We start from the raw sequence: 25,617 nt of genomic DNA, 5'->3' as shown, positions 1-25,617 counted from the left end.
GGAGATGTGTTGCGGCTTGTTAACAGTTACCAGAACATGCGTGAGCAGCGAGGGTATATTCGACACAGTCGAGGGAGAGAAGAGAGAGAGCTCAAGCCCAATCGTGGGTGATGGAAAGCGAACAGACGGCTAGTTATTTATGTAGGTTGTAGGTTGTCGGTGTCATGGTGGAGAGGCGTGAGTGATGCTGATAAATAAACCTATACGTAGTGGACTATATGCGGTACATATACGTACAGTACGTAGTCAGCCCCGTCAAGTGTCTCGGCTTCTAGAGCAGCGCCGACAGGCGGTGGTGGCGGATCCGGTGAACCAACGCCTGCGCCAGTGTTTGTTAGTGTACCGCTGCCGGCACAGTTTTGCTAGTTGGACAATAATAATGGGCACGGCGTCTCTGGATGCTGGTGCCGATGCTGACAGGATCAGCAGGTTGCAGTACACTCTAATCGTCCGCAGCGTGTTGGTAAATGCCGGCTGGCATATGGTATGGTAATAGTATCACGGCAGGGCCAGTCCTATTCTACTATCTACTATCTACTGCTTGCCTATCATATCTAACCTATAGTTACTACGTTAACTATTTCATGTTGATGAATGATAATACAGTACCTCGTACCCAAACGAGAGACAAAGAGCCGATATCTCCGTATACGCCAAGGTGTGCTAACAAACCTTTGCTGTGTACAAGGTGCTGTGTACCTACGTACTTGGTCGCAAGGTTCAAGGTTGGCAACGTGATAAGTTGATAAGTTGATAAGTAGCCGCCGGATCAGTCTTATCGCCGGTGGAAACGCTAGCCTGAAACAGCTTAGGATAATGCCTGCAGTACTCCGTAAAGTTCGAACTTCAATCCCTCTGGGCTTTTCAATAATGGGTTGGGTTTAAATCCCCCAACGTCACCTCACCAACAGGCTACCAGTCCGAGAGCAGCCTCACTCCTTCGACCCCCCCTCACTGCAACTCTTCGCTGCAAAGTTAGGTGCTACCTGCGCATGTTGCCACCTCAGGGACGCGGTGAGAAGGACAACTGTCCAGCCTCCCGCAATTGAGTTCCGCCGGCTGAGACGGCAGCTTGGTAGCGGCGCGCCGGCAAGGAAATCCTGTGCATAAGGCTCGATACCTGCTACCTAGGTACTTGATATTTTGTCATCCCCTACTGAGCGGTGCTGTCATCCTCCGGCATATCCGGGGATCCAGCACGCGACACCTTGTTAGCCAGCAGGTTGCCACGGAACCTACGGATTATATGAACAGGCTGATGAGTAACGGAAACAAAAGGGCAAGACATTTCTCTGCATGCTCATGTGCATTGATCATGTATTTCCAGCAACTGTCATTACCCCGCTCGCAGTCGATCATCTTGGCTTTGCTCGAGTGAGTGCTGTGGAGAAAACGAGGCACAGGTAACCGCAGGAGGAAATCTCCAATCTGAGAGCAATTTTGCCTGCGACTGTTTTGATTTGATTTGATTTTCGCTGTCAACATGACGAGGGTTATTTTGAAACACCAATCTGGGGCCCCAAAGTTGGGTAGTTAGTGTTCGCCCCCATAGTTTCCAGTCGAAGACTTGCGAGACTGGGGCTGACGCTCACTGCTGCTCACTGCTCACTGCCCACTGCTGTCAGCGATGTTGTGATATATCTGTGCTACCTAGGGGTTTAGATGGCATGGGATCGTTTCGAACTGATAGGCCGTGGTTGGTGTTGCAGTTCCAGCAAGCGTTAGCCCAGGCCAATCCACGAATCTCACTCAGCCTCAGCACATGACCACCCTGGGTATACGAGTATCACCACAGTGACCTCGCACAACTTCTCAACTAGGGAATCAAAATAACCCTTTGCTTCAACTCTCACTACCAACACCCCACAGCCCCTTGTTCTTCAACAACCTCCCCATAGCCCCGTCCTCCAAATATACACTGACATCAACACCATTCCTGCTCCAATGTGCAGTCCCCCCAGACTCTTCACTAACCGTCTCTAATATATCCACCAATCCATCACAAGCAGGCATAACAGGCGCAACATGCCTCAGTTTCCCGCCACCCCTCCCAGCACCAACGAAATCCACCTCCTGCAGCCCCAAATGCAACCAAGTCGTAAGCAACACATGTTTACTGCCCAAGAAGCACCTCCATAGTCGCTGTGGGCTGACTTCAAAGGCAGAATCGTGGAGCATGGCGGCAACAGCCGAATGTGTGAAACTCTGAACCGTGCTGCGTATTTGAGTTGCGATCCCCGACAAGGACGGGGCAATGGATGGCGATGCAGGAGTCGCCGTGGATATTGCGGCCGAGAGGATGGGACTTCCTAGAAATGAGGCCGGCAGAGGTGGGTTGACACGAGCCCGTAGCCCGAGGGTCATATCTAAGTAGGTCACCGTGTTTGGAGGTAGCTCTCGCGCTTTGTTGATCTGAGCCCAAATATGTGCGAGCAAAGCATCCAGTTTCGAGATTTTAGTCGTGGAGGAGCTGGCAAGTGCGTACATGTGCTCTATTTCTTTAGGAGCGAAATGTAGCACTCGATGCGCAACTGCAGCTTTAAAATCCCATTCATCCCAAGGCATGGGCGTACTGGGGCTTAAAGGCAAATGTGCTACAGTATCCCAATCCTTGGGTAGTTTGGGGGCGTTTCTGTCATATCTATGACATGGCAGCTTACGGGCTTGTTCTTGTAACTCCAGATCTGGTGTCTCAGCATCAATATCCCCAGCCGCGAAAGCATCAAGAAGCTGAGGATCAAATATCGGGGACAGTCTTGGGAGAGGCTCCCCATTCATGAGAGCTCGTGAAATGGAAGCATAATCCTTGGCGAACTGAGATAAGGTCTGCGCATCTGCTAGGGAATGCGTGATATTGATAGCCACTGCTGTACTCCCGCACGCAAAAGTCGTCAATTGAATAGTGACATTTGGTGCATCTTCAGGAGTTGCTTCGCCACTTAGAGATAGTGGGGTTGCGGGGTAGAGCTCGTTCGATGGCATTTGAGATGCATCCCATGCCTTTATCGAATCTTTCCGTGCCTCAGTTTCGGGGAGGAAGTCCGAAAGATTTCTTGAAGATGTCCCAGTAACGAATGGAACTCCGATATCTGTGGGGGCGTTGAATGTAACTTGCACTCTTCGATAGCGATTCGTATGGCCCTTGATGTTGGGGTTGTAAGAAGCGTAGTGGAGACGCCCGCACCACTGAGGGTATGCGTTTAACGTCTCGGAGAGCGCTGCTTGAAGGTGCGTGGATGTGAGGGTGGTCTGGGGATTGGTTGGGGGGTCATAGTACCAGATTGCTGCGCACCGGGCGTAGTAGGAGACGGTGGAATCGATTATGGAGAGGGGAGTTGTTTTTGGTTCTGAGGTTTGGTGAGATGATGGGTAGACGGTTGTGGTCGAAACTACTTTTACATCGAGCGATGTTGTTTCAGGCATTGTATTGTTACTCAATGATTTGGCTAATCGGGGAAACAAAAACAAAGGTGGGCAGACTGAAGTTCTACTTGTTCGTTGAGCACTTTTCGCAGACAAGTGATACCAGTCTTATGTTTGTATAGTATTTATACCTGTATATGCTTATGCACATGAATAGAAAGGTAAATTGAGAAATGTTAATCTTTTGGGGAAGAATGTCTAAGGTGCGGTGTTGGTATTGTTCTTGAGCGGAAGCAGTTAGGCCTGCATGTAACGGTTCCCACTTAGGAAGGTCTTAGCAAATTATATTTTTTACTGCGGCTGGGGCCAGCCCATAAGAGTCATACGCCGTATAATCTACTCTGTGCTTATTATAGGTTGTCTAATATGATCCTACCCAAGTTTAGCTATAGGGAATGGAGTTGTCGAAATTAATCCGGACTAGCGCTCCCCATTTCTGGTCGATGCTATGGGCAAGTCCTTGCTCCCTGCATTTCCCATGGTCTTACGTGCGTTAAGTTCATAACCCATGTTCCACCTCACCCCCGAGATTCATGACAATGCCTACGCAGCAGATATAGTGCGAGCTGCTTATGGTTGGCATGGGCGCCAGAACTTATCTCATCGGTAGCACTGCACGGAAGGAATGGCATGCTGTGCTGATCAGGGCATTACACAACAGAACGTCGAGGTATGTAAACCGAGCTTGACGTTGATATGGTCCTAGGCAGCCACCCACGTATCGCAAAATGTTTGTCTATTGGTCTTAAAATGGGATATATTGAGCTACAGTACTATCCCAATGGAAATCTCAAGCAATAGATTCAGGAGAACCGAGCAAGCACAAACGGACTACTAGTTGGGGCCATCATTATAGGGTGCTAGAAAAAGAAGTCTCCTTCTTGCAGAGAGATTCTCGCAAGAAAGTTTAAGCCAATGAACCGGATGGGATTTTAACTGGTGAGAAATACGGTATGCTTGTATCCTGGTGCTTGGTGTTTCTGCGTACTACTTCGTATTTTTACTACTCAAGGAAGAAAAGCCGGGAAGTATAGTAAAGTTCGAAATCGGCTTCAGTTCCGACCACTCAATGATTTTATTTTGACCTACATTTTACACGGCACTTACGTGGAGGCAGATTCTAGCTCCTTGATCGTGTCATCTACTTTGTGCTTTACTTTAATGTACGGCCGCACTCCTAAATATTACTAGCTAATACTCCCAATATCGGCATTGAGTACAGTTTCTCTCTTCCTCTATTGCCAGAATGTCTTTGCTGGGCCTTCCAGATGACTGGCTCCTGTCTGTACAGTAGCAGACAGTTTCGAGATGCGAAAGCGGCCTCAATGCTTTTGCTCGTGCTGTACGGACCGTCAGCTCTATTGCTTGCTCAACGCGTATTTATACAGTACCAACATCATACTATACTCTTGACAAATCAATCTAATCTATCCATCTTGACCATAGTCCTTTAGACTGACAATTCAACAGCCTCTTGCTCGGCCTTCCATTCAACTAAAGCTCTGCAGGATGATAAAGTTTTTGGATGATCAAGTCCCAAGACACGTTTCTGTGATTGTATACATTCCTCCAGAAGTCATATAGCGTCGGTTTCTTTGCCGACGTGTTTCCACACAAGCGCCAGATTGGCCATACTAGCCAGCGTTTTTGGATGGCCCGCTCCGAGTTTCTTCTTACTCGTCTCTATTACTTGTACAAACATCTCTTCGGCAGCGTCCCACCGGCTTTGATTCATATACGTCAACGCTAGGTTGTTGATACTAGATAGAGTGTTTGGATGGTCCACTCCGAGTTTCTTTTTGCGCATCTCTATTACTTGTACAAACAGAACTTCGGCAGCGTCCCACCGGCCTTGCTTCATATACGTCAACGCTAGGTTGCTGATACTAGATAGAGTACTTGGATGGCCCGCTCCGAGTTTCTTCTTACTCGTCTCTATTACTTGTACAAACATCTCTTCGGCAGCGTCCCACCGGCCTTGCTTCATATACGTTGACGCTAGGTTGTGGATCATAGTCAGCGTGGTTGGATGGTCCACTCCGAGTTTATTTTTGCGCATCTCTATAACTTGCACAAGCAGAACTTCGGCAGCGTCCCACCGGCCTTGATATATATACGTTGACGCTAGGTTGTTGATACTAGTCAGCGTGTCTGGATGGTCCACTCCGAGTTTCTTCTTGCTCGTCTTTATTACTTGTAATAATAGCTCTTCGGCAGCGTCCCACCGGCCTTGATTCATATACGCCCAGCCTACCATTGTCATAGCATTTAGCGTATCATTATGCTCTTGACCAAGAATCCTCGTTCTAACTTCCATTGCCTGAACCGACATCTTCTCTGCCTCTGCCAATTTTCCTGTATTACACGCGTACCATGCTGCCTTCAAGAGTATTGAAGCCCAGTCTCTTAATGAGTCTTGTTCCTCAGGTTGCTGTACTACTACAGATTGCGCGTGCGGAAAGAGTTCTTGTCACTTGGCCCAGTTCTCGTACTCTCCCGTTGGGAATTCGGTACAAAGCACCTTACAACATTGTCGCCTCCATTTTTCTATCTGTCCATTTGCTTCCAGCCACGTCCTCATTGCTAGCTGTACTAGTGCATGCATTTTAAATGCTGACTGGGCCTCAGAGACAGAGATAAACGCGTAGTTTCTTAGTGTGAGCAGGTCGTCCTCAAATTCACTAATGCGCCCACTACTCTTTCCATCTCGTTTCTGGCCTCTATGACGGCGTCTGTTGCGACGAGAGCATGTTCTCTGCTGATTATTTTGTTTGAACTGGCTAGGACTCTCAATTTCAACTCGGTTATGAAGCAACACTTCTGGAATCCTTTGCCGGTCAAACAGACTCATCAGAGACAGTAAGTCAGCTGCCGATGGCCTGCTCTGACGTATGTGCTCGAATGACATGTGCCACGTGATAATGATGGAGTTCTTGGCTTCTCGGTCTCTTCGAAGATGCCCTGCTTTATAGTCCAGGAGACTTGATTTCTCACGGTCGCTTTTCCGAAACTCGTCTAGGTACCGCTGTACTGAATACCTCGGGGCTCTTTGGGAGATATATGACGCTGCTTGGACGATAGCAAGCGGCATGTATTCTAGCTCTGCTGCTAGTTCACTGATGTTACTGTCGTTGCCATTGTCATTGTAGTTGCCATTGCCATTGTAGTTGCTATTGTCATTGTTGTTGCTATTGTCATTGTTGTTGCCGTTGTCATTGCTGTCCCATTGCATTCCTAGCTTCTTCTCAAGTAGTGCTACTGCGTGGGGCTTTTCTATAGGCTCCACTGCAATCATGCTATTCTCTTCGACGAGCTGCAAAGCAGCCTCCTTAGTCCTTGTTGTGATGAGAATCGACCCGTTCTGGCATTGCGGAAGGTACGATATGAGCGGTTGCGAGCTGATCCTCTCTATATCTGTCATTTTCCTATTCTGACTGGCGCCTGGAGCCTCGAAGAGGAAGCTAGCATCATCTACATTGTCAAGGATAAGAACCCACTTTCCTTTGCTATCGCTGCGCAGCCAGTCGTGCACAAGCTGGAATACATTGGCCTGTTGGTTCTGCCGCCCAGGGACCTTGACGCAGTTTGCAATATCTCGAAAGCTCTGCTCAAACCGGGTGGTATTACTTGCGTGGACCCAGAAAACCCACGATAGCGAGTTGCGACTTACTTCGCAACAGTTAACTATCCGTATTATTGCAAACCCGTTTGGCCTTACCCGACGCCGCCTAGGCCAACTAGCGCAGTCCGAGACCCTAGGACAGCGCATTTCTGGTGGATCTGATCAAGTATTATCCCTCGCTCGACAAAGTCTGTGTCGCGACTGAAGGGTATGACGACCGACGGGTTCGGTGGGGTTTCTAGTCGCTCTAGGGCAGGGCGATCGTCAGCGGCAGTCAGCTTCGAGTCCGGACCCAACTCACCAGCAGCGGCATGGTGATGATGCTCAGTATTGACCGGACCGTTGATTGTTCCGGCTTGGAAGCCAGAGTTAGAGCTGTTAAAAGATATCACGGATGCCATCGTAGCAGAGCGGTTTTGCGACGAAGGTTGACAGCAGCTGAGTGTGTCGATGTAGTTTCGCTATCCTTCAGCTGCAACGTCTCGAGGTTGCCCTCCAATTAGATTGAACGGCGCTTCCAACCGCTCAGCTTAAGGTTTACACTTTCATTTTAGCCTTGCTTTTATCATGAACAAGCACAAATGGCCGATCCACTTAGCATTACCGCTAGTGCCGTAGGTATTATTGTGCCAGCTTTACACGGCACACGACTACTTCTAGAAGATCTGCAGCAGCTCAAAGATGCACCTAAAACCGTCAAGCGCCTTGTGGAAGATGTGGAATCTGTCAGCTCGGCACTCAAATTACTCCAAAGTGTAAATGATAGAGACTGGGACTTACTTGGCGCTAGCATAGCTGAGCACTTCGAGTCGACCATTAGCAGCTGCACACGAGCATGCAATATCTTTAGAGCCGACCTCCAGCGATGGACAAGACACTCAAATAATAGAAAATTAGCATGGCAGGATCAAGCAAATGTGGGATTTTTGAAGAAAGGGCAAATAAAGGCTATGTCAGACCAACTTGCAAACTGCAAGCTCACTATTAATTCCGTCGTCAGTATAGCGACCTTGTAAGCAACTCTACTTGCTCCGTGCAGAAGATGAGCTAACCTTGCATTAATAGTTACAGTTCCGTCCGCTAGGGCTATATCACGGAAGATATTATGAAGATGATATCTACAAAGCAGACTGAGGTTAAGGGTGCCATTACTACTACAGATCGACAGGTGGTAGTGTTAGAGAACAAGCTGGAAGAGCTGAACCTCAGCAGCGATGATGATGAAGCGACTGGATCCAGGGAAGGTAAAACTGAGGAATTACGACAACTCGAAGAAGAACTCAAGGGGGTGAAAGCGTCGCAGAAGCTACTAAATGAGCTACTGTCTAAGTCGCAGGAAGAAGCTGTTGCGAGAGCCGCGGGGAACCAGAGCGGTTCAATTACGGTGACGTTCAGTGCTCAGAACTCGGGCTTTCAAGTTGGGAACATCAATGGCGGAATTAGTGGACTCACTTTTGGCGGAAAGTGAACATGTGATATCTGCATATTGACAGCCGATTAAGACATTTTTCCTTGATTTAGTAAAACCCCTGATTTGATATAGTCGAAGCTGTGCGCAACTGACGCCGATTTCGAACTTTACTGTACTAAAAAATGCTTTGTAAATGATGCCCCATATTTATCCCTGTCTGGATGACGTAGTTGTGTTGGGCTTCAATATGTTTCCTCGCTGCCCCTCCCTCCAGCTATCAACCCACTTCTCAAGCTTAAGCCCAAACTCAAACTCACAATACAACTCTAGACTCCAATCTACCTTAAAGCATTTCGAATCTCAACAATATTTCCCCAGTCATGGAAATCAAAGCAGCTGCAGCAAAAGTGATCCACAGTCTCACGCCATCAGTACCTCCACTAAAGGCGAAATGGCAACGAATAGACTCCGTCGGTCTCCCTCGGTCCTCCCATTCTCTCTCCGTGGTCGCAGGACGAGCATACATATTCGGCGGCGAAACTAAACCACGAGAGCCGGTTGACAATGACATGCACGTTATCACATTGCCCTCTGGGACCGTCACATCGGCGGATTACCGTTCGATACCAGCACGACCCGAAACCGCTGGCGGGGAAGTACCAGAAAAGAGAGTAGGGCATACATCTGCAATTATTGGGGAACGGATATTCATATTTGGCGGCAGAGGAAGAACGGATATGGAGCCATTGGAGGAAAACGGGAGGGTGTGGATTTACGATACGAGACGTGATGCTTGGACATATCTCGACCCGGTAGAGGGAACTCCCTATCCTGAAGCTCGCTCCTATCATGCGAGCGTCGCAATCCAGAAACCCAAACCCGATAATATGAAAAGTGTATTTATCGACCAAGGACTGGAGACCCCTCCACCGGGAACTATTGCCGAAGGCGCGAAGACAGATGAAGATTTGGGTGGCTACGGGACGCTCTTCATACATGCAGGATGTCTTAGTAGCGGGAGGGTAAATGATCTATGGGGGTTTGATGTCATGAGTCGAACCTGGAAGCAATATCCCGATGCCCCCGGAAACCCGAGGGGCGGCACTTCGATCGCGGTCTCGAAGCAGAGGATATTCCGATACGGAGGATTCAATGACGAAGGAGAACAGGGTGGCAAGCTGGATTTCTTGGAGCTTGAACTCCAGACATTTACCGACAAAGGGGGGGTTGGTGAACTAGGGTTGAGCGCAAGAGGTGGGTGGACCACGTTGGATTTCAAGGAGGAGAATATGCATTGCCCTGGAAATCGGAGTGTAGCTGGTCTACAGACGATTAATACCGGTATGGGGCGAGAATATCTGATTCTGATGTTTGGTGAAAGGGATCCAAGTACCCAGGGGCATGAGGGCGCGGGCAAATTTTGGAATGATGTTTGGGCCTTCCAATGTCCACCTCTAGGCATGACCGCTGCCAGCCTTACAGACGCGACTTTACAGGCGTTGGGAAGGGAGACTGGCGAAGGGCTTTGGAGCCAGGTAGATATATCGGATGCTGAAGGCGTTGAAGGCGAGGAGGTGCATAACCTAGTACCCAGGGAGAGAGGCTGGTTTGCCAGCTCGAGTCTGGGGGATATGGATGCGGGTGGGGTCGTTCTTTGGGGAGGTTTGAATGGCAAAAATGAACGCGAAGATAATGGTTGGATCTTGACATTTGAATAAAGGGATTGTACTATGCTAGGAAGTCTATTGGCTGGATACTTGCTCTCCTCCTATCGCTGAGCTCTTTACAACCCTTCATTTTGTTTGGGATTTGGCTTTCAGCTGGGCTGACCACTGGGAAACCTCTAATGAATCAACGGAAATAGTACTACTTTGCTAGTTGGGGCTTTTTTGTATTTTGGGGTGGAATTTGAATATGGAGGACCTTCTAAAACCTTGAGCTTAGTTGATGAAATCCCCTAATAGGTAACTTGAGCGATTGAAACAATTCATGAAATGGAAAAGAGAATGTCTCAGAGACATTTGCCCCTTACATATTGTAAATTCATAACCCATATTTCGTGGCGTAGGGCTGATTGTTATGCCACATGGGTGACCGAACCCAGCGCCGAGTCTCGATGCCGAGGAGACTTTCACGAATCAATCAGCACCAGAAAGACTGCTGCGCTTCGACACCAGCGCGAGCTCTTATGGCGATACAAGCGCGAACGAAACATGCTCTCCCAGACCGCTTTTCGGGCCTCACTACGAGCCCTCCCTCGAGCTAGTCGCCCTGCCCTCCCTCGTTCCAAAACATACTCCCCTCCATTATGGCCCATATCGCGATCCTCAATACCAAGCCAAAGATTTAGATCCGAATTTCCGAGATATCCTCCCTCTTCCCCTCAGCCTCCGCGACATCCAGGCAGAGTAGTCCATGTCAGATATGACCCCGAAGCAGCACGGAGAGCAAAACCACTTATCACGACCCAACAAGTCTCCAATGCTTTCCGAAGCCGGTCGTCGAAATGGATAATGATTGTGGCAGTCGGGGGGGCCGGCGTATTTTACTTCAGCAACATAGAGGAGGTGCCGGTTTCCGGAAGGAAGCGCTTTAACTGCTATACCGAGGAAGCTGTGGAGAAACAAGGGGACATATTGTATCACAACATCATGGCAGATGCGGAGGGTTCTATTTTGCCTAGCTGGGATCCTAGGGCGAGGATGGTAGAGAGGGTTATGAAGAGGCTAATACCGGCAAGCGGACTAGAGCATGTGAATTGGGAGGTCTACGTTATTAATTCCCCAGGTACGCTCTGTTGCAGGGAGACTGAGAGAGTCTTGAGTTAACTGGCCACAGAAAAGAATGCTTTCGTTATCCCGGGAGGCAAAGTATTCGTTTATAGCGGTATCCTACCCATTGCGAAGACAGATGATGGTCTCGCGGCTATCCTGGGCCACGAAATAGCACATAATCTTGCCCAGCACGCTGCGGAATCGATGTCCTCACTCGTTATGCTCTCTCCCATCCGGTGGGCGCTCATATTCCTAGATGCCACGGGCTACACGGGTGGATTGGGACGGATCGCTGGGGATATTGCGATGGATTTTGGTCTGATGAGACCGGCTTCCCGGAAGCAAGAAAGCGAAGCGGATTATATTGGATTAATGATAATGTCCAAGGCTTGCTATGATCCAAACGCTGCAGTTGGCGTGTGGCAGCGTATGGAGGCTGCTCAAGCAGACCAGATTCCACAGTGGCTGTCGACACATCCTTCGGTAAGTAGGGCTTAATAAAAGGGTGGGTACCACAGCTAACACTTTTTGTTAAGAATACTTCTAGGATAGAGACGATGGAGAAGTGGGTGCCGAAAGCAGAAGCAGTGAGGGAAGAGAGCGGTTGCGCAGCAACTCTGGGCTACTCCAAGGGATTCAACGATGTCCTCGGCGGCTGGCGTGGCTTTGGGATTATGCGGCCATAATAGGATTGGCATTGTCCCGAGAGCGGTTATGAAGGCATAATAACATAATGGCGTTGGCATATATCTCGTGGCATGGTTTTGGGCGTCAAATATCGAAATCTTCGCTCTGGTTTTGGTATTGGCATTTGCTTGGTATATTCAAGGACCTCTGGCTTTAGTCATGAAACCTTGTGTAGATTTAATAGAAATATCCAAAACAATAATTTCATATCTCTAGAGAGATACGTACTCGAGATCTAGCTTCCCATACACGATTCGAACAGGTCGTGCAAAAGATGGAGTTGAAACAGGGGGCCTTTGTTCTGTACACAACGCCACCTCCCGAGTCAGGACCAGTCTCTTGATATGTCTTGGCGAGCATTATCTTATCCTATCACGAGCTCTCTTATCGGTTGTCGCCTGGCACGTTCTCTCACAAGTACGCGTACGTGGAAAACTTGGAATAAATAAGTTTATCGCCTTAAACGGAGCTCTTCTATTCCTGTATTATTCGTACAAAATCTTCTTATTAAGACAAAAGAAGAACACGTCTTACGTATTGCACTTCGTGTTCGTATATTCAAGTACTCGGCAATCATGGATTACTACAAAGGGAATCTGGCAGTGATGCAGGCAAATGCTACAAGCCACAAGAACCCATTTTCATATCCGTACAGAGAGGATCCGCATCCGGCTTTCTGGGGAAAGATTAATTCACAAGCAAAGTGGGTTTCTTGCTCTTGGCCTCCAATAATGTAACGAAGCTGACAGGGGCGATGTAGCTTTTGCGAAGAGGTATGTGGGGGATAGCTGAATAACCCAAGCCACCGGTTGCTCAGGGTACCCGTTGCATGACCGGGCGCTGATGGGGTGCATTAGGATTACATCGTCACGAAGTATTTCGCAGAGTTCATTAATACCTTGACGAATCTTGGTTACAGTCAGTATTCATTGCCTTGTCGCGCTGCTTTTGACTCTTGAGCCCCGCTCTCTCAAGATTTTCACCATTCTTTTGCGGGGTAAAGGAGCCAGCACCAAACAATTATTAGCGAAAATAACAACTGATGCATGTCACACAGTATACTACGCCTACTATGGCATCAAGGGAAATTCAAATCGCGCCGATGCGATATTGAGGAATCTTCCGTATTTAGGCCTCGCCTCTGTTGGCATTGGTTCGGGCATTTTCCATGCCACTCTGAAGGATTACACGCAATGGGGTATGTTAGATTCCCACTCTCAAGTCACTTACCTCTCCCTCCTATATCTATCTGTCGAACATTTATGAGTCATATAATAGCTTTCTGTCGGGATGCGCCATCAAGTTCTGAACTTTTCTTTTTCAAATTACCCAACATTCATTTTATAGAACTAACGCCCCTTTAGGAGATGACCTTTCGATGCTTTTCGCAACAGCCACCGTCTTGCATCGACTTCTTACTTTTGATAAACCTCTCGCTACTACTATCTACTACGGTTTAGCTATCACTACTATTGTCGGCGCCTTCAGTATCTGGCATTGCGTCACAAATGAGCTGATTATGCATTCGATTGTATTCGGTAAGAACCATCCACCCCTATTTCATACCAAATGCTAATATGATTTCATAATAGCAATCATGTTATTAATGGTGTCCCGTAAAACCTCCTCTATCGTCAACGCACGGGTCTCAGATCCAGGCGTGCGGAAGGACGTGAGAAGGCTTAGCATATGGGGCTTCAGTATGTCTCTCAGTTTCTCATATACTCCTACTCCCCTTCCTAGAATTCATCATCACATATCTCATTCCAGCTCGATTTCAATTTACTAAATCCTCCCAAGTGTGTTTCGCAAGCGGGTTTGCCCTCTGGAACATCGACATAGCGACCTGCAAGACTCTCACCAACGCAAAGCGATCAATCGGCATGCCATGGTCCTTCATCCTTGAGCTACATGGCTGGTGGCATCTACTCACTGGTTTGGGTGCCTATATCTGTAAGTTGCCTGCGCCTTGCCTCCATGATTTGCCGCATCAACTTTGTATTCCTACTAACATATGGACACAGTCATGGCTCTTGTAGAGTATCTCACCTCGGAAGAAGCCGGCCAACCATTAGGGAGTCGCTTTGCATGGCCGGCCGGGTATTTTATTTCGCCGCAAAGAAACCCCCTCTTAAAGAGTGCGGGGATAAAGCTCAAGAAGACTATTTAGAGTTCATTTCGGATCATTAGTTCTAGAATCTGGTGGCGGTGATGCGACGGACTTGATATCGAGGCTCCTAGGACAAAACATCCGGGATGGGGCCCTGTTACTTGCATGCAAAGGAACCAAAGAAGAAAGAAGATACCCCATAGACTACTAAGTTGCTGCTTAAATGTGGCGGTTGAAAGGAAATGTTCCAAGGGGAATGCAGTCTTGAGACTTGAGCTAGATGAAATCGAATTTAAACTGTTCTTGACACAATATTCGTGACTTCGTTCTCTTGGGGTTGTGAATCGTATTGATATACTGTAGGCATGATTCGCTAACCCTATTTTGGAGTTCAGGTTACTCGCCGACACTGATCCATACGCGATGAGAAACCTTCCCAGCCAGCTTCTGTCAACTTACCAACCTACCAGCTGTAAATCAATGGCTTCGAAGCTATTAATATAGTGTTTACGTATACTCCCTTCGATACACACAAAACTCACCATCCAACCGGGTTTCTCAAGTTCAACCAGCGACAACGATGGCGATGCACGCACCAAATAGCCTAGCCTCCCCAGCTGAAACTAGATACCCGACTGAAGACTTAAATGTTAGAAGAAGTATAAAGTCTCCTCGACGGGAATTATAGCTATGCGCCTTATCTATTACTACAAGGCACTATATTTGCGGTTCACGGTGACTCAACCTATTTAGTTCGCGGCAGAACACATTCTAATCAAACCACACTGCATTCAGTTGAGTAGTCTGGAGATGTAATTCAACACCCCTATATATACATAAAAGTGGAGTAGCAACGCATATATATCTCCTACTTGCCTTGTTGCTTACTGGGTAGATATCTAAAAGAAACGTCTCCATAGCGATGCCCTCGATCCCACGCATCTTCTTATAGTATATTGGGCAATAAAATCTCCCAAGCCCAGATAAAAAGTAGATGTCAGATAGGAAATACCGCCAAAGACTTTCTCCAGATACGACCCAAAAACGCCAAAGCTCCCTGCTGGTATATATATAGGAAAATTTCCCAAAAGATCCAAAACACGTCTTTCGTATATGCAAGGAGAAGTAAAACCAGCCGATCCTGCCAATTCCTAAGCCTCGCCATTGTCGGGATAAGATCCCCAAGCCCGTCGACTGAATAGCAAGATCACTAGATCTGCGCTGTTTTACACACCCGCATCAGCTTCCTCGTCAACATGGATCTTGAATCCAGCTTTGGATCGAGAGAACATGTCGTATTGAGTACTTGGGTACTCAGACGGTTGACTACTCGCGTCACTCTGCGCGTCATCGCGATCGACATCTGCACTATGACCTGCCACCTCACGAATGCTTCCAAATCTTCCAGGCAGCCGTGACCCATCCTCCAAATCTTGTACACCTTCCCACTCATCATCAAGTTGACGAGCCTGGAAACTGTCACTATGCTTGGAAGCTTCCTCGTCAGATGGTTCGGGCTCATAGTCACTCAAAGCATTTTGTTCCCAGCCACCGCTTTCGTCAACGCCAAGGTCCAATTCATCAGTCGTGCTGCCTAATTCATCATCATCATATTCATCCTGATATATCTCAATATCCACATCACTCCTAGGCCTTGGGTCGATGTATGGAGCGTTGCTGTGCGGTGTTGCGTAGGCAAACGGAGTCGTCCCACGCTTATTAGGTTCCGCGATATCGTCCATGAAGGCAAAAGGGCTAGGAGGGCCCACGCTCCAGCGGGGGGTGTTGCATGGCCTGCTAGGGGAACGGGAGATACGACGACGTTTTAGAGTTAGGTTAAGTATTGATGGTGTGGCACGAGTCGGCGATGACTGTGTTTCGTGGTCGAAGGAGGCAATGCGTCGTTTGCCTGGCTGTGAGGGAGAAGACTTGAGGGGAGCAATGGATGGCAAGGAGGATGTTCGGATGTGAATTGGGCGGAAAGGGTTTCGTCCCTTAATGGGAGAGAGTGAGCTATCGGCCGGTGGCGCGACGGAGGTAGATGTGGAGGAGGCGTTGGGGGTAGGGGTACTAGCGCCCGACGAGGAGTGGTTGGACGGTGAAGCAGGTTTGTGGGCAAATGATCGGATGCTTAACGACGATATCTGGGATGCGAATGATGAGTGAAGGCTGAGAGGAGGTGAGTCAAGACGTTCATCAAACTCCCAGCAAGGCTCATGTGCATCAGCTTCCGGCGTGTGGTCAAAACTGGACTGATCTTGATAGACCCGTGGCAGTTGGCGCAGCTTCTGCCATGTCCAGGCTGTAGCGGGACCAAGATGTTGTATATAACTATCTCGCTGCGTGACAAAAAGGCGTCTTGTACCAGATGTTCGCATAGCGACACTGGAAGTAAGAAACTGTGCCGTCCAAAGTGCTGGGGTCAACATTTCGGAAGGATTTAGGAATCGAAGAGATGAGTCCTTGTGCAACTTCCGTAACGGAACCCAAGAAGCTTGCAGTCCAAGATATTTCGACAGGAAACTAGGGGTGGCACCCTTGTTCTCGTCGTCGTGTTGAGTAAAAGGGTCTTCGGCGAGCAAGCCCGGAAGGTCTCCAAATGCGGACATCATTGCAGCCTGGACATCCCGGGCATCAGGTCCGCAGATCTGAATCAACTTGACTAGTCCTCTGCTCCTAAGTCGCTCATCCACCCTGCTTCGAGCTTTGCACGCCCTAGCCATGAGCCATGACGAAGCATCATCGGTTGCAAAATCTGACATAGACTTTTCCCAAGTTGAAGTGCGGTCATGGGCAGTGAGGCATGCCTGAGCTGCAGCCAGAGAATTATTCTGGGTTTGCGTCCATCCATCTGTAGCCGTACTATTTCCCCTCGAACGTTGAGCTAGAGTGTCTTGTGATGGCCAAACCCCCATGAGATTCGACCCAAAGGGAAGGAAGACGACCTCAACCTCCCATGGTCGGGTATGAGATGGAGGGGCAGAGGCTTGCAACTCAGCTACCTGGGCTTCGAGAGCTTCAACCCGAGATGAGTCAACTTGATGCATAGCTGCTACTACCATAGCAGATGAAGTTGTTGAAATCCTGGAATCAATAGAAGGTGCGGCATGCTGTTGACTGCCGACACTACTGACATCGTTTTGAGCAATTTGTGCCTTCTCGAGCTCCTCTAATCTACCTTCGAGTTCACCAACTCGCATGTCCATGATGTTATGCCCTTCCTGAAGATCCTCCACGGCCGGATGGGTAAATGACGCATTTTCTAAAAGATCCAAGCGTCGCTCGTGGTTTTGCACTGTCGTCGGGTATTTGGCCATATGACCGATGATGTTTCGAAGCTTGGGAATCAACAAATCATCCGGATCGTTGACGACAGAAACTGAATCCATTCCGGGAACCGAATCCGACTGCTTGATTAAGACCTGGGTACTAGATCTAGTTTCTATACACCTCTTCATAGATTCCGCTGGTCGGCGACTCTCTTCCACAATTTTCTCGAGGGCATCCTGAACATCGGATATATTCCTAGCAAATTCAGGTTCAATATCCTGCGATGCTCTTGCACTTGGAGTAGCGGCTTCTGTAATACTCTGCATATACGCATTGCCGTTTGCATCCTCATAGACTTCGAGGGCACGCGTATTCTCGGTCAGGGGGTGGTCCTTCATGGTTCGTGCCACGTCACCAGAGTCACGCTTCTGTATATTGCTCAGAGTTTCGAGTCCTAGGCCACCAAACGGCCGGAGGTATCTCGTCTGACTGCCTGAAGTGCCCGAGCCATTGTCAGATGGGATTAGACATTGGGATGGGATCGCTGGCAAGCCCTCTGGGGACCCAGCAGGTATAGAACGGCTCCATCGAAGGGTATCTGGAAGTTGGGACTCTTGGGCAGTGCGTCGGCTAGTATAGGTCTCCTGGATGGGATTTCTTCCAGTTGGCTCGATTCGAAATGGCACCTGCTGGATATCCGGCTGCTTCGAAGTAGAGGAGACGCCCTGGCTAGCATGTAGGTCACCCAAAGTCTTGTTCGTGTGGGTGTCTTCGGGTTCATGATCATGAAAGCAGGCATGATGCTCACACATGCAAAACCCAGATTTTGCAGCCTGCCCCTCTGGATAACCCAATGCCTTATCCCAATATCTCCTACACCCGCATTTCGGGGCACTTCCACCACCTGCTGCGGCACTTAAATTCGTGAAATTGCAAGCCCCCGTGGGCAGCCTTGTATTCCCGGCCGTTGTTCCGTTATCATCTTGGATATATCTATTCGAGAGTGGAGTATTTGAAACCGGAGAAACACGATATTTGGCAGCCATGGGTTACTGATGATAAACGGGCAAGATTGAGAAGGAAAGCTCGAGAATGTCGTGTTGCATGAAGGGCTACGTCGAGGTCGAGGTCGCGCTCGTGGCCGCAGGCGGGCGGCTATCGTCCTCTATCTTTCTTAACAGCCCCGCGCACATCGATATTCCGCAACAGACTGGAAACGCAGAAAACGAGCGGGAAATTGATTCGTAGGTATATGTCGGGATTCCAGGGTCCAGCAAACGCGTCGCAATTGAACTAAATCGAGGGCATTGCCATTCTATTCCTCGAATCAGCACCTCCATTTCTAGGCAATTGCCAACACATAGCAGCACTAACCTCCTGAAACATGGGCTTTTGCGGTTGATCTGGCGTAAATTGCAGCAGGAAATTCGTTAATCGTAGGGAGAGGGAGATATGGGACGGAAAGAACGAAAAGAACGAAAAAGATGCGCTTTGCAACAGGTATCAACGCAGCGCGTGTCCAGGACTCTAGGTTGCGGGGAGTTCAGCGGGCTGTTAGAAAAGATGAGCAGCGATAGACGAGCGCGCAGAAGTGGATGACTCCTCTCAACCCCGGACAGGTTCGCGTGGGCAATGGACCCGATTCGCCTTGGACTCGCAATCCTTGGCCTCGAGTACCTGACAAGGGGAGAAATCGCATAATTGATAATTGCTTTTGGCTTTGGGAAGCACAAATTGCCTTGTTATCGAGGTTGATACGCTCAACGAATTGCCCCTAAGATACGCCCGAGTCCACAACGGGCCGGGTCGCGTACCCGCCTATTGTGCTGTGGTTGGTCCATAAAGACTTGAGGTGGAAAGGCAAAGAGGCAACGAGGCAGTGAAGCAGGAATAGAAAGCAACGAGATTGTGTCCGACAAATAGGCGTACAAGGTGCATAAGTAGAAATGATCATGTGAACAAAGGTAGTAACGATCACGCTGCTTGTACGACGTTGCAATTGCCTTATTTGATGCCTCTCTTTAGGCTCTCTGGCCCCAGCGTCATTGCACCTTTGGCCAGTTCCCGAATTGCGTTGTGCCTCACAACCACTTGATTGCTCGATAACTCGGTCATATGTCCCTCGCGGACTGAAAAGCGACCGTGACAAATTCGGGGGCCATTTATCTTGTTTCCATCAAGCTTCTTCGGACCGAGCAAATCCAAGCAGCTTCGAGTGGCACTTGCAAGCTTGACGTCATTGTGGAGGTGAAGCCCAGAAGGTGCCTAGACCGTGGAAACATTCTACATGAAGCCAGACGCGGAGGAAACTCTTTAGGCGCGTTTGGAAAAGCGTGGCCGACGGCAAAAACTATAGAGCCTAAGAAACACCGACCTAATAAATATTGCAGTGATATTCAGCGATAGAGTAAGGAACGGCTGGTTCGAATTGGCCTGAACTGGTCCGCATCTCGGTCTTTTTCCGACTTTTGTTGCTAATAGGGCAAGATGCGAGACTGGAAGGAAATAGTTCCGCAAACAGCCGAACCTTGAGTCTAAAATCCTTCTAAAAGTCCGCTATGCTATGCACTAGAGATGTATATTTCGAAGAAGACCTTTGATTGGGATTGTAGAAGATGTTTTATGACGATAGTATATATAAGGTAGTGGATGAAGTGCTTCGATTTAGATTCTGAGAATACGGGTAGCCTTGGGCCGCGAATGTGTCACCCAAATCTGCTTTCTCGCTCTCCCAACATTTATTGTATATAAGGTACCCCATATATAAAAGGAAATTGTAGAAATTGTTATAAATTAGGGACATGCGTTACCGGAAATAATAACCGTGCCGTCCCCGGGGAATTAGGTACAGCAAACCAGACCAGTATAAAGCGATGCTCATCCCATACATAAAACGACCTTCCATAGCACCACGAGCAGAAAAAAAGCAGCCCGATATTTTGAATGCGCCGGGAATTATCTAATGGCCGGCCTCATATAAACAGCGATTGTCGTGGAACATCCCTCTTCCATTCTGACACCTCGACCACCTTCTTTGAAATGGCTTCGACTATAGATCGTCTTCCTCTTTAATAAGTCGTTTAGCTCGATGTACGAGCTGCCTTTCTTCTGCTGAACCACCGGGAGACAAAGAGGCCAATGAGGCCGACGGCGACGATGAAGACAATGCAGAAGACGAGGACGACACCTGCTTCCTGAGCGGCCCAATTTTTTCGCTTGACCAGCTGGTGCATAGCGTCGCGTGCTTGTAAGGTTGAGATGGCTGCCATTGTAGATTATTGCTAGGAAAAGTGTCAGCATACTCTTGAGGTCCCATCTAGAGAAACGCCAACATCGGTTCTCCGTTTAGATTTCAGCTTCTGCATTCTGAAGTTCGGATTTATACGGGGGTATAATTGTACAAAATGATCTCGTTAATACAGCCTAGGCTTGCAAGGAGTACGGTGGGCCGACTCCACGATCGCGTCCTTGGCCATCGTAAAGCTTGACCTTTAAGAAATCCACGTAAAAAGTAACAATTCGGGAAGCTTACCTGGAGGGTATCTTCTCGCTAGAAAACGGCCGTCGAGGTCAAACGGGGTGGTGGTGCCTGGGGTAATCTGTGTGTGAAAGCAATTATTAGCTCTGTGGCTTCCTGCTTTTCGCGGGGACATGCGACGATAAACAGAATATTCGCTGCGAGCAAAGAACGTGAAGATATAGAATTTGAAGCGCGACGTTTCTCAGTGATGTAATACAGCTTCTGTTCGCTGCCAATCAACAAAAATTGCCAATTGCCGTCCTCGCGCAGCTTGGAAGTAGCTTGAGCGAAGACGGCTTCGAGCGGTATTTGCGATCTGCAGACAGCCTCTTGGTATGATAAGGTGACGACAGTCCGTGCCCAGTGTCTTGGCGCAAAGTGTATAAACGACGCAGAGGACGGTGAGAACAGCAATTGAGACTTACAGTGCTTTGTGAGGGTATTCCAAGGCGACCGTCAGAGCGAGAGATGAAGAGAAAGTGGATGGAAGGTGGACTGTAGAGCGTGGAGGGTTGGGGAATGGGAATTAATTGGTGATGACAGCGGTAGAAAGCCGCTGCTGGAGCTATGCCGCTTAAGGCTTGGCATATGCCATAGCGCAAGGGTGACAGCTGTCACGGGACCCAAATGAGGTTTTCAGTTTGCAAGTTACAAGAGAAAGAAACTTGGAAAAGGGAAATAACTAGAAGGGAAACCGGCCCTTGATAGTATATATTTTTACAGCGTTCACTTGTCACTCCTATAACCTAGTTGTGGCTGCATCGCGGCTTTGGAGTAGTGGAATGGACAGTAAGGTACAGTACCTTGTAGCCTTGAACATGCCTGTTTTGCTCGGATCGCTCGGCGAAGTTGTCCAAGGTTGCCTCAAATCGGATCATTCAAGGCCTGCGGTCATCAATCGTTGGAGAGTAAGGTACGAAGTGACGACTCTGTCCGTTTCTTGATACTCAATACCTAAGGTAGGTAGGTACCTTTGGTAGTTGGCACCGCGTTATTACTCTCTAGTCGACATGGAAGCACCATCGTACTTCTTCCCCGCAAACGGACTGTAGCACCGGATTCTGGTGGCACGTGCATGGCCTTGGAAGCGGTCAAGCTTTTTGTTGCTGCCTTGGCAGTCGGCAGTCGCTCGAAAGTGGAGAACGTGACTAAATATCACGTGACCAGTGCTTTCGGTACCTTGATAGATATGCCAACCCCGTTGGCAGGGAAACGGGAGCAGAAGTTAATCTATCGAAAGTTGCATAGGTACCTAAGGAAGACCAGGTAGGGTAAGGGAGGCTGGAAGGTAACGTGGCCATGGTATTGGGTTTACCCCGGACCAGAGCTTGTCGCCGCCGCCGCCCGCTTTAGCCAGGAGGAGCACCAAGCAAGACCTGAAAGGGAGAAAGGAGGGTGACATATGAAATAAGATATGAGATCATTGGGCTGAAGGCGGAGCCCTTAGTCGTGCTGTATGCATATCGTGGAACGGCCTTGATACGAATATCGCCCGTGGATAGCTGAATCCACTTGGACCTAGGTATCATTATCCCAATGGGGGGTTTGAACCCTTGTTACCTATTCACTAGTATGGCAAGTAGTATCATCAAAGTCTCTGGGTTAAGAAAACATATTTGACTAGTAGATATAGACACATGGCTTATTACCATGATTCAAAATGGGCAAACTCCGTATTGCCTAGTCTATTCTGTGAGGGAAGCTGCGTGACAAAGCCGAATTGCTAAAGTTTTGGAGAGAACTGCTGACTGAAAAGTAGGCGACTCATACTGGAAGCTCAGAGCAATCCTCCCGTCATAGATGGTGAGAAATAGCCTCCAACAAACTAGAGCACTATGGAGTTCCGTCACCTCAGCGACATATCCAGCTCTTTGCGGCGCAAAATAACCTGGGACGAAGGCGGTGACTACTAGCTCGAACTACGGAGTCAAAAAGTGCTTTCCGGCTCAAGCCGTTAAGTTGATCCACGAAGTTGTGGATCTAGGAGACTAAAGCGATCCGTTTCAACCTGCCCAAGGATGTTGCTTGGAATGCGGATTTGAAGGCCTCCGAAACCTGTAGCGGGTCAATATTAACTTGGCCAAGACGAAGAGCTGGTGGGCTAGAAAGACCACAATGTTGCCATCAATAATTATGAGCTGTCACATTTGGCGGGGTTGCACTCAGTGTGCCCGGCATTGCGATCCCGAGCACTCCCCGAAAGCCCAGATCTACGATGTCGATCACTACAGTAGAGCGCCATCTTATCAGATTGGATCTGATGTCTGATATCTGCTTGATAATCCGTACTGTATATGGCGACTTCACACGTGTGCGACGTCGTTGCTTAATTCGCTCTTTCAAGACGTTATCTAGGAACTCCCGTCTGCCACACCGCCTAGCTGCGCGTCGACCTGGGGTAATCATATAGACCTGCCAAGAAGGGTCGTCGAAGGATCTTGGATGCATCTCTCCCAGGGAACTGGTGATGGCTGATGCTCGAATACTCCCAGGAGGGACAATCCCACTGATTGCGTGCATACAAGCGATGACACACAGCCTACGTAGTAAGAAAGGCGCCCAGCCATCGGAATGTTCGAAATGCTGCTATGATTCGTGTGGTTGTGTGCTTTTTCTCGTTAGAAATCTGCCTCCCTCCCAGCTATCTAACTCCCGCATCTCCGGCGTTGCTTTCAAATCAATCCATGATGCTCACAATGCATGCATATGCCGTTTGTTTTTAGTCTCCCTCGTCCGCCTCCTCGGCGCCAATCACTTCGCGCAACTCGCTCTCAGCACAGACTTTGCGGGGACAGGCGCAGCTCAGATCCCACAGCAGGAAGGAGACCCGGAGAGAGTAGGATATAGTAATAAAGAAACAAGACGATTGCGTGCTCTAGTCGCAGAAGCCCTCTCGGCCCCAGCTGTAGCCGAGTGTGAAGAGGGTGTCGTTGGCGCCAATGTCGCACCGTCGCGCGGCCGGCGTCCGATACATTGCGGCAGAAAATCTGTGCCGCGGACCCCATCAGCGCGATCCTCGAATCCAAGCCCAGCAACATACAACCAACCCTCTTTTATTTGCCTTCGTCCTCGCTCTCTTCCCCAACTCTCTCTTATATAATCACTCCTTGAGTATGCTACAATAGTAGCAGTGCTGCTCCCCATGGACAATGGCTTCAGACACCAGCTCGTCCCGGGTGATGCGTAAACGGAAATTCACATTTCGTTCTATCTGAGCTTCGACCCCTCATCACCACCACCACTACATACTACTATACAGGGTTGATCGAGGTGATAGTCGCATCTGACATCTTGCTATATCTCTTTGGGATCCAAATATAAGAGGATATAACCGTCTGTAAGTCAATGCCGACCTGCGAGTTGGATCCAACCTGGAGTTGGGCTGACGGTTAAGACAAGGTCAAGTAGAGTCTTCCCTTGCTTTGGCTGTATCGTTTTTCTTGGAGGCCGCTATTGAATCAACTTTCAACCCCTATAACCCGACTCCCCTCGTTCTAGCGATATTGCCGTGTTCATTGTTTTACTGTCGACACTTTGCCGCCATATCTGCGACCTCCAACAACGTCCGCTGAATCCTTATCCGTTATGGCGCTGGATCACCACCCGGTCCAGAATAGCGAAGTCTACCTCCTAAACTCCACGCACCCACCCTCGATTCCTCCACCGTCTCCTCCGTCACCTGCCACACCATGCGATGAACATCCTCCTATTTTGGATGCGTTAGGCTCGATCACCCCGCCCGATATCCAGGAAACATGTTCAACCTTTAGCCAGAGATTATCGAATGCCCTGCATGTGCTGAGGACGGAAGCCACCTCTCTCGCACACCTGACGAAGTTATACGAGACCGATCCTATTGCGAGAAGAGGATTTAATTCAGCCGTCGAGATAATCACCAGATTTCAAGGAAGGAAGGGGAAACTCGTGGTATCAGGCATTGGCAAGAGCGGGCATATCGGGGTGAAACTCGTCGCGACGCTGAAAAGTCTCAAGGTCCCATCCGAGTTCTTGCATCCTACCGAAGCATTGCATGGAGATCTGGGAACAATTGACGATGATGACACGGTGCTTTTGATCACGAACTCAGGCAGCACATCGGAATTACTTGCCCTTTTGCCACATTTTGACCCCTTATTACCAACTATTATTATGACCTCCCATGTTCATCCTTCAGATTGCGAGATCATCCAGCACCGGCCAAGCACCATCCTGTTGCCCGCACCTATACATATTCCAGAAGAGGTTGCATTTGGTGTCAAGGCGCCAACTATATCTACCACCGTGGCGATTGCATTGGGTGATGCTCTCGCAATTGCTGTCGCGCGCGAGCTACATGGCCAAAATCTATCCAATCTGTTCCATAAAAACCACCCTGGAGGGGCGATTGGTGCAGCAATTCAACCGCCCCGGAAACTTTCAGACCAGGTCATCCAAATCATGGACATCCCACAAGTAGAAAGTACACTCACAGCATCACAAGTTATACTGTCGGCATATCAATCGGAGACGGGATGGGTCAGGATGAGTGGTGATGTTATGGTACCTCCGCGGCGCATCAAGAAACTCCGTCCAATGGATATGGAAGCGCAAGCCACGTGCATCGCTGGACTAACCGTACCGCAACAAGAATGGATCGCCATGTCCGCCGATCTAGACTTAACCGAATCTAAAGAATGGATCAGGACGATGCGCCGAACAATTCCAGCCGGAGAAACCAAGTACAGTGATGAGGCGATATTGGTTACGATTGACGACGACGAGATGTGCGGAGTGATGGAGATAGGGGAGCTAATGACTTGA

At 48.9% G+C, this 25,617-nt stretch overlaps 9 protein-coding genes across 9 annotated transcripts; 5 read left to right on the top strand and 4 right to left on the bottom strand.

The window, feature by feature from the left end:
- Positions 1–1,842: 1,842 nt before the first annotated feature.
- Positions 1,843–3,423, bottom strand: BP5553_05086 (Transferase family protein; the record flags this gene model as incomplete). Its single annotated transcript, XM_032013709.1, has 1 exon — positions 1,843–3,423. The coding sequence occupies one exon, from the start codon at positions 3,421–3,423 to the stop codon at positions 1,843–1,845; it is 1,581 nt and encodes a 526-aa protein (XP_031870309.1).
- A 1,576-nt stretch (positions 3,424–4,999) lies between these two features.
- Positions 5,000–7,446, bottom strand: BP5553_05085 (Uncharacterized protein; the record flags this gene model as incomplete). The annotated part of the gene is made up of 3 exons (XM_032013708.1): positions 5,000–5,859; positions 5,950–7,088; positions 7,142–7,446. 3 exons carry the CDS (start codon positions 7,444–7,446, stop codon positions 5,000–5,002), a joined length of 2,304 nt encoding a protein of 767 aa, XP_031870308.1.
- A 180-nt stretch (positions 7,447–7,626) lies between these two features.
- On the top strand, positions 7,627–8,513 carry BP5553_05084 (Uncharacterized protein; the record flags this gene model as incomplete). The annotated part of the gene is made up of 2 exons (XM_032013707.1): positions 7,627–8,040; positions 8,130–8,513. The coding sequence occupies 2 exons, from the start codon at positions 7,627–7,629 to the stop codon at positions 8,511–8,513; spliced, it is 798 nt and encodes a 265-aa protein (XP_031870307.1).
- A 323-nt stretch (positions 8,514–8,836) lies between these two features.
- On the top strand, positions 8,837–10,174 carry BP5553_05083 (Uncharacterized protein; the record flags this gene model as incomplete). The annotated part of the gene is made up of 1 exon (XM_032013706.1): positions 8,837–10,174. The coding sequence occupies one exon, from the start codon at positions 8,837–8,839 to the stop codon at positions 10,172–10,174; it is 1,338 nt and encodes a 445-aa protein (XP_031870306.1).
- A 276-nt stretch (positions 10,175–10,450) lies between these two features.
- Positions 10,451–11,916, top strand: BP5553_05082 (uncharacterized protein; the record flags this gene model as incomplete). The annotated part of the gene is made up of 3 exons (XM_032013705.1): positions 10,451–11,243; positions 11,295–11,713; positions 11,767–11,916. The coding sequence occupies 3 exons, from the start codon at positions 10,451–10,453 to the stop codon at positions 11,914–11,916; spliced, it is 1,362 nt and encodes a 453-aa protein (XP_031870305.1).
- Positions 11,917–12,492: 576 nt separating this feature from the next.
- Positions 12,493–14,087, top strand: BP5553_05081 (Uncharacterized protein; the record flags this gene model as incomplete). Its single annotated transcript, XM_032013704.1, has 8 exons — positions 12,493–12,620; positions 12,678–12,690; positions 12,775–12,835; positions 12,975–13,115; positions 13,282–13,455; positions 13,510–13,617; positions 13,718–13,870; positions 13,942–14,087. 8 exons carry the CDS (start codon positions 12,493–12,495, stop codon positions 14,085–14,087), a joined length of 924 nt encoding a protein of 307 aa, XP_031870304.1.
- A 1,166-nt stretch (positions 14,088–15,253) lies between these two features.
- Positions 15,254–18,343, bottom strand: BP5553_05080 (uncharacterized protein; the record flags this gene model as incomplete). Its single annotated transcript, XM_032013703.1, has 1 exon — positions 15,254–18,343. One exon carries the CDS (start codon positions 18,341–18,343, stop codon positions 15,254–15,256), a length of 3,090 nt encoding a protein of 1,029 aa, XP_031870303.1.
- A 1,926-nt stretch (positions 18,344–20,269) lies between these two features.
- On the bottom strand, positions 20,270–20,566 carry BP5553_05079 (Uncharacterized protein; the record flags this gene model as incomplete). The annotated part of the gene is made up of 2 exons (XM_032013702.1): positions 20,270–20,361; positions 20,392–20,566. The coding sequence occupies 2 exons, from the start codon at positions 20,564–20,566 to the stop codon at positions 20,270–20,272; spliced, it is 267 nt and encodes an 88-aa protein (XP_031870302.1).
- Positions 20,567–24,402: 3,836 nt separating this feature from the next.
- BP5553_05078 (SIS-containing protein) lies at positions 24,403–25,617 on the top strand (the record flags this gene model as incomplete). The annotated part of the gene is made up of 1 exon (XM_032013701.1): positions 24,403–25,617. One exon carries the CDS (start codon positions 24,403–24,405, stop codon positions 25,615–25,617), a length of 1,215 nt encoding a protein of 404 aa, XP_031870301.1.

This window comes from Venustampulla echinocandica (assembly GCF_003357145.1).
Source record: "Venustampulla echinocandica strain BP 5553 chromosome Unknown scaffold_2, whole genome shotgun sequence".
In the NCBI taxonomy this organism is placed as follows: Eukaryota; Fungi; Ascomycota; class Leotiomycetes; order Helotiales; family Pleuroascaceae; genus Venustampulla; species Venustampulla echinocandica.
The sequence above is the reverse complement of the archived record's forward strand: the minus strand, read 5'-3'. Positions and strand labels throughout refer to the sequence as shown.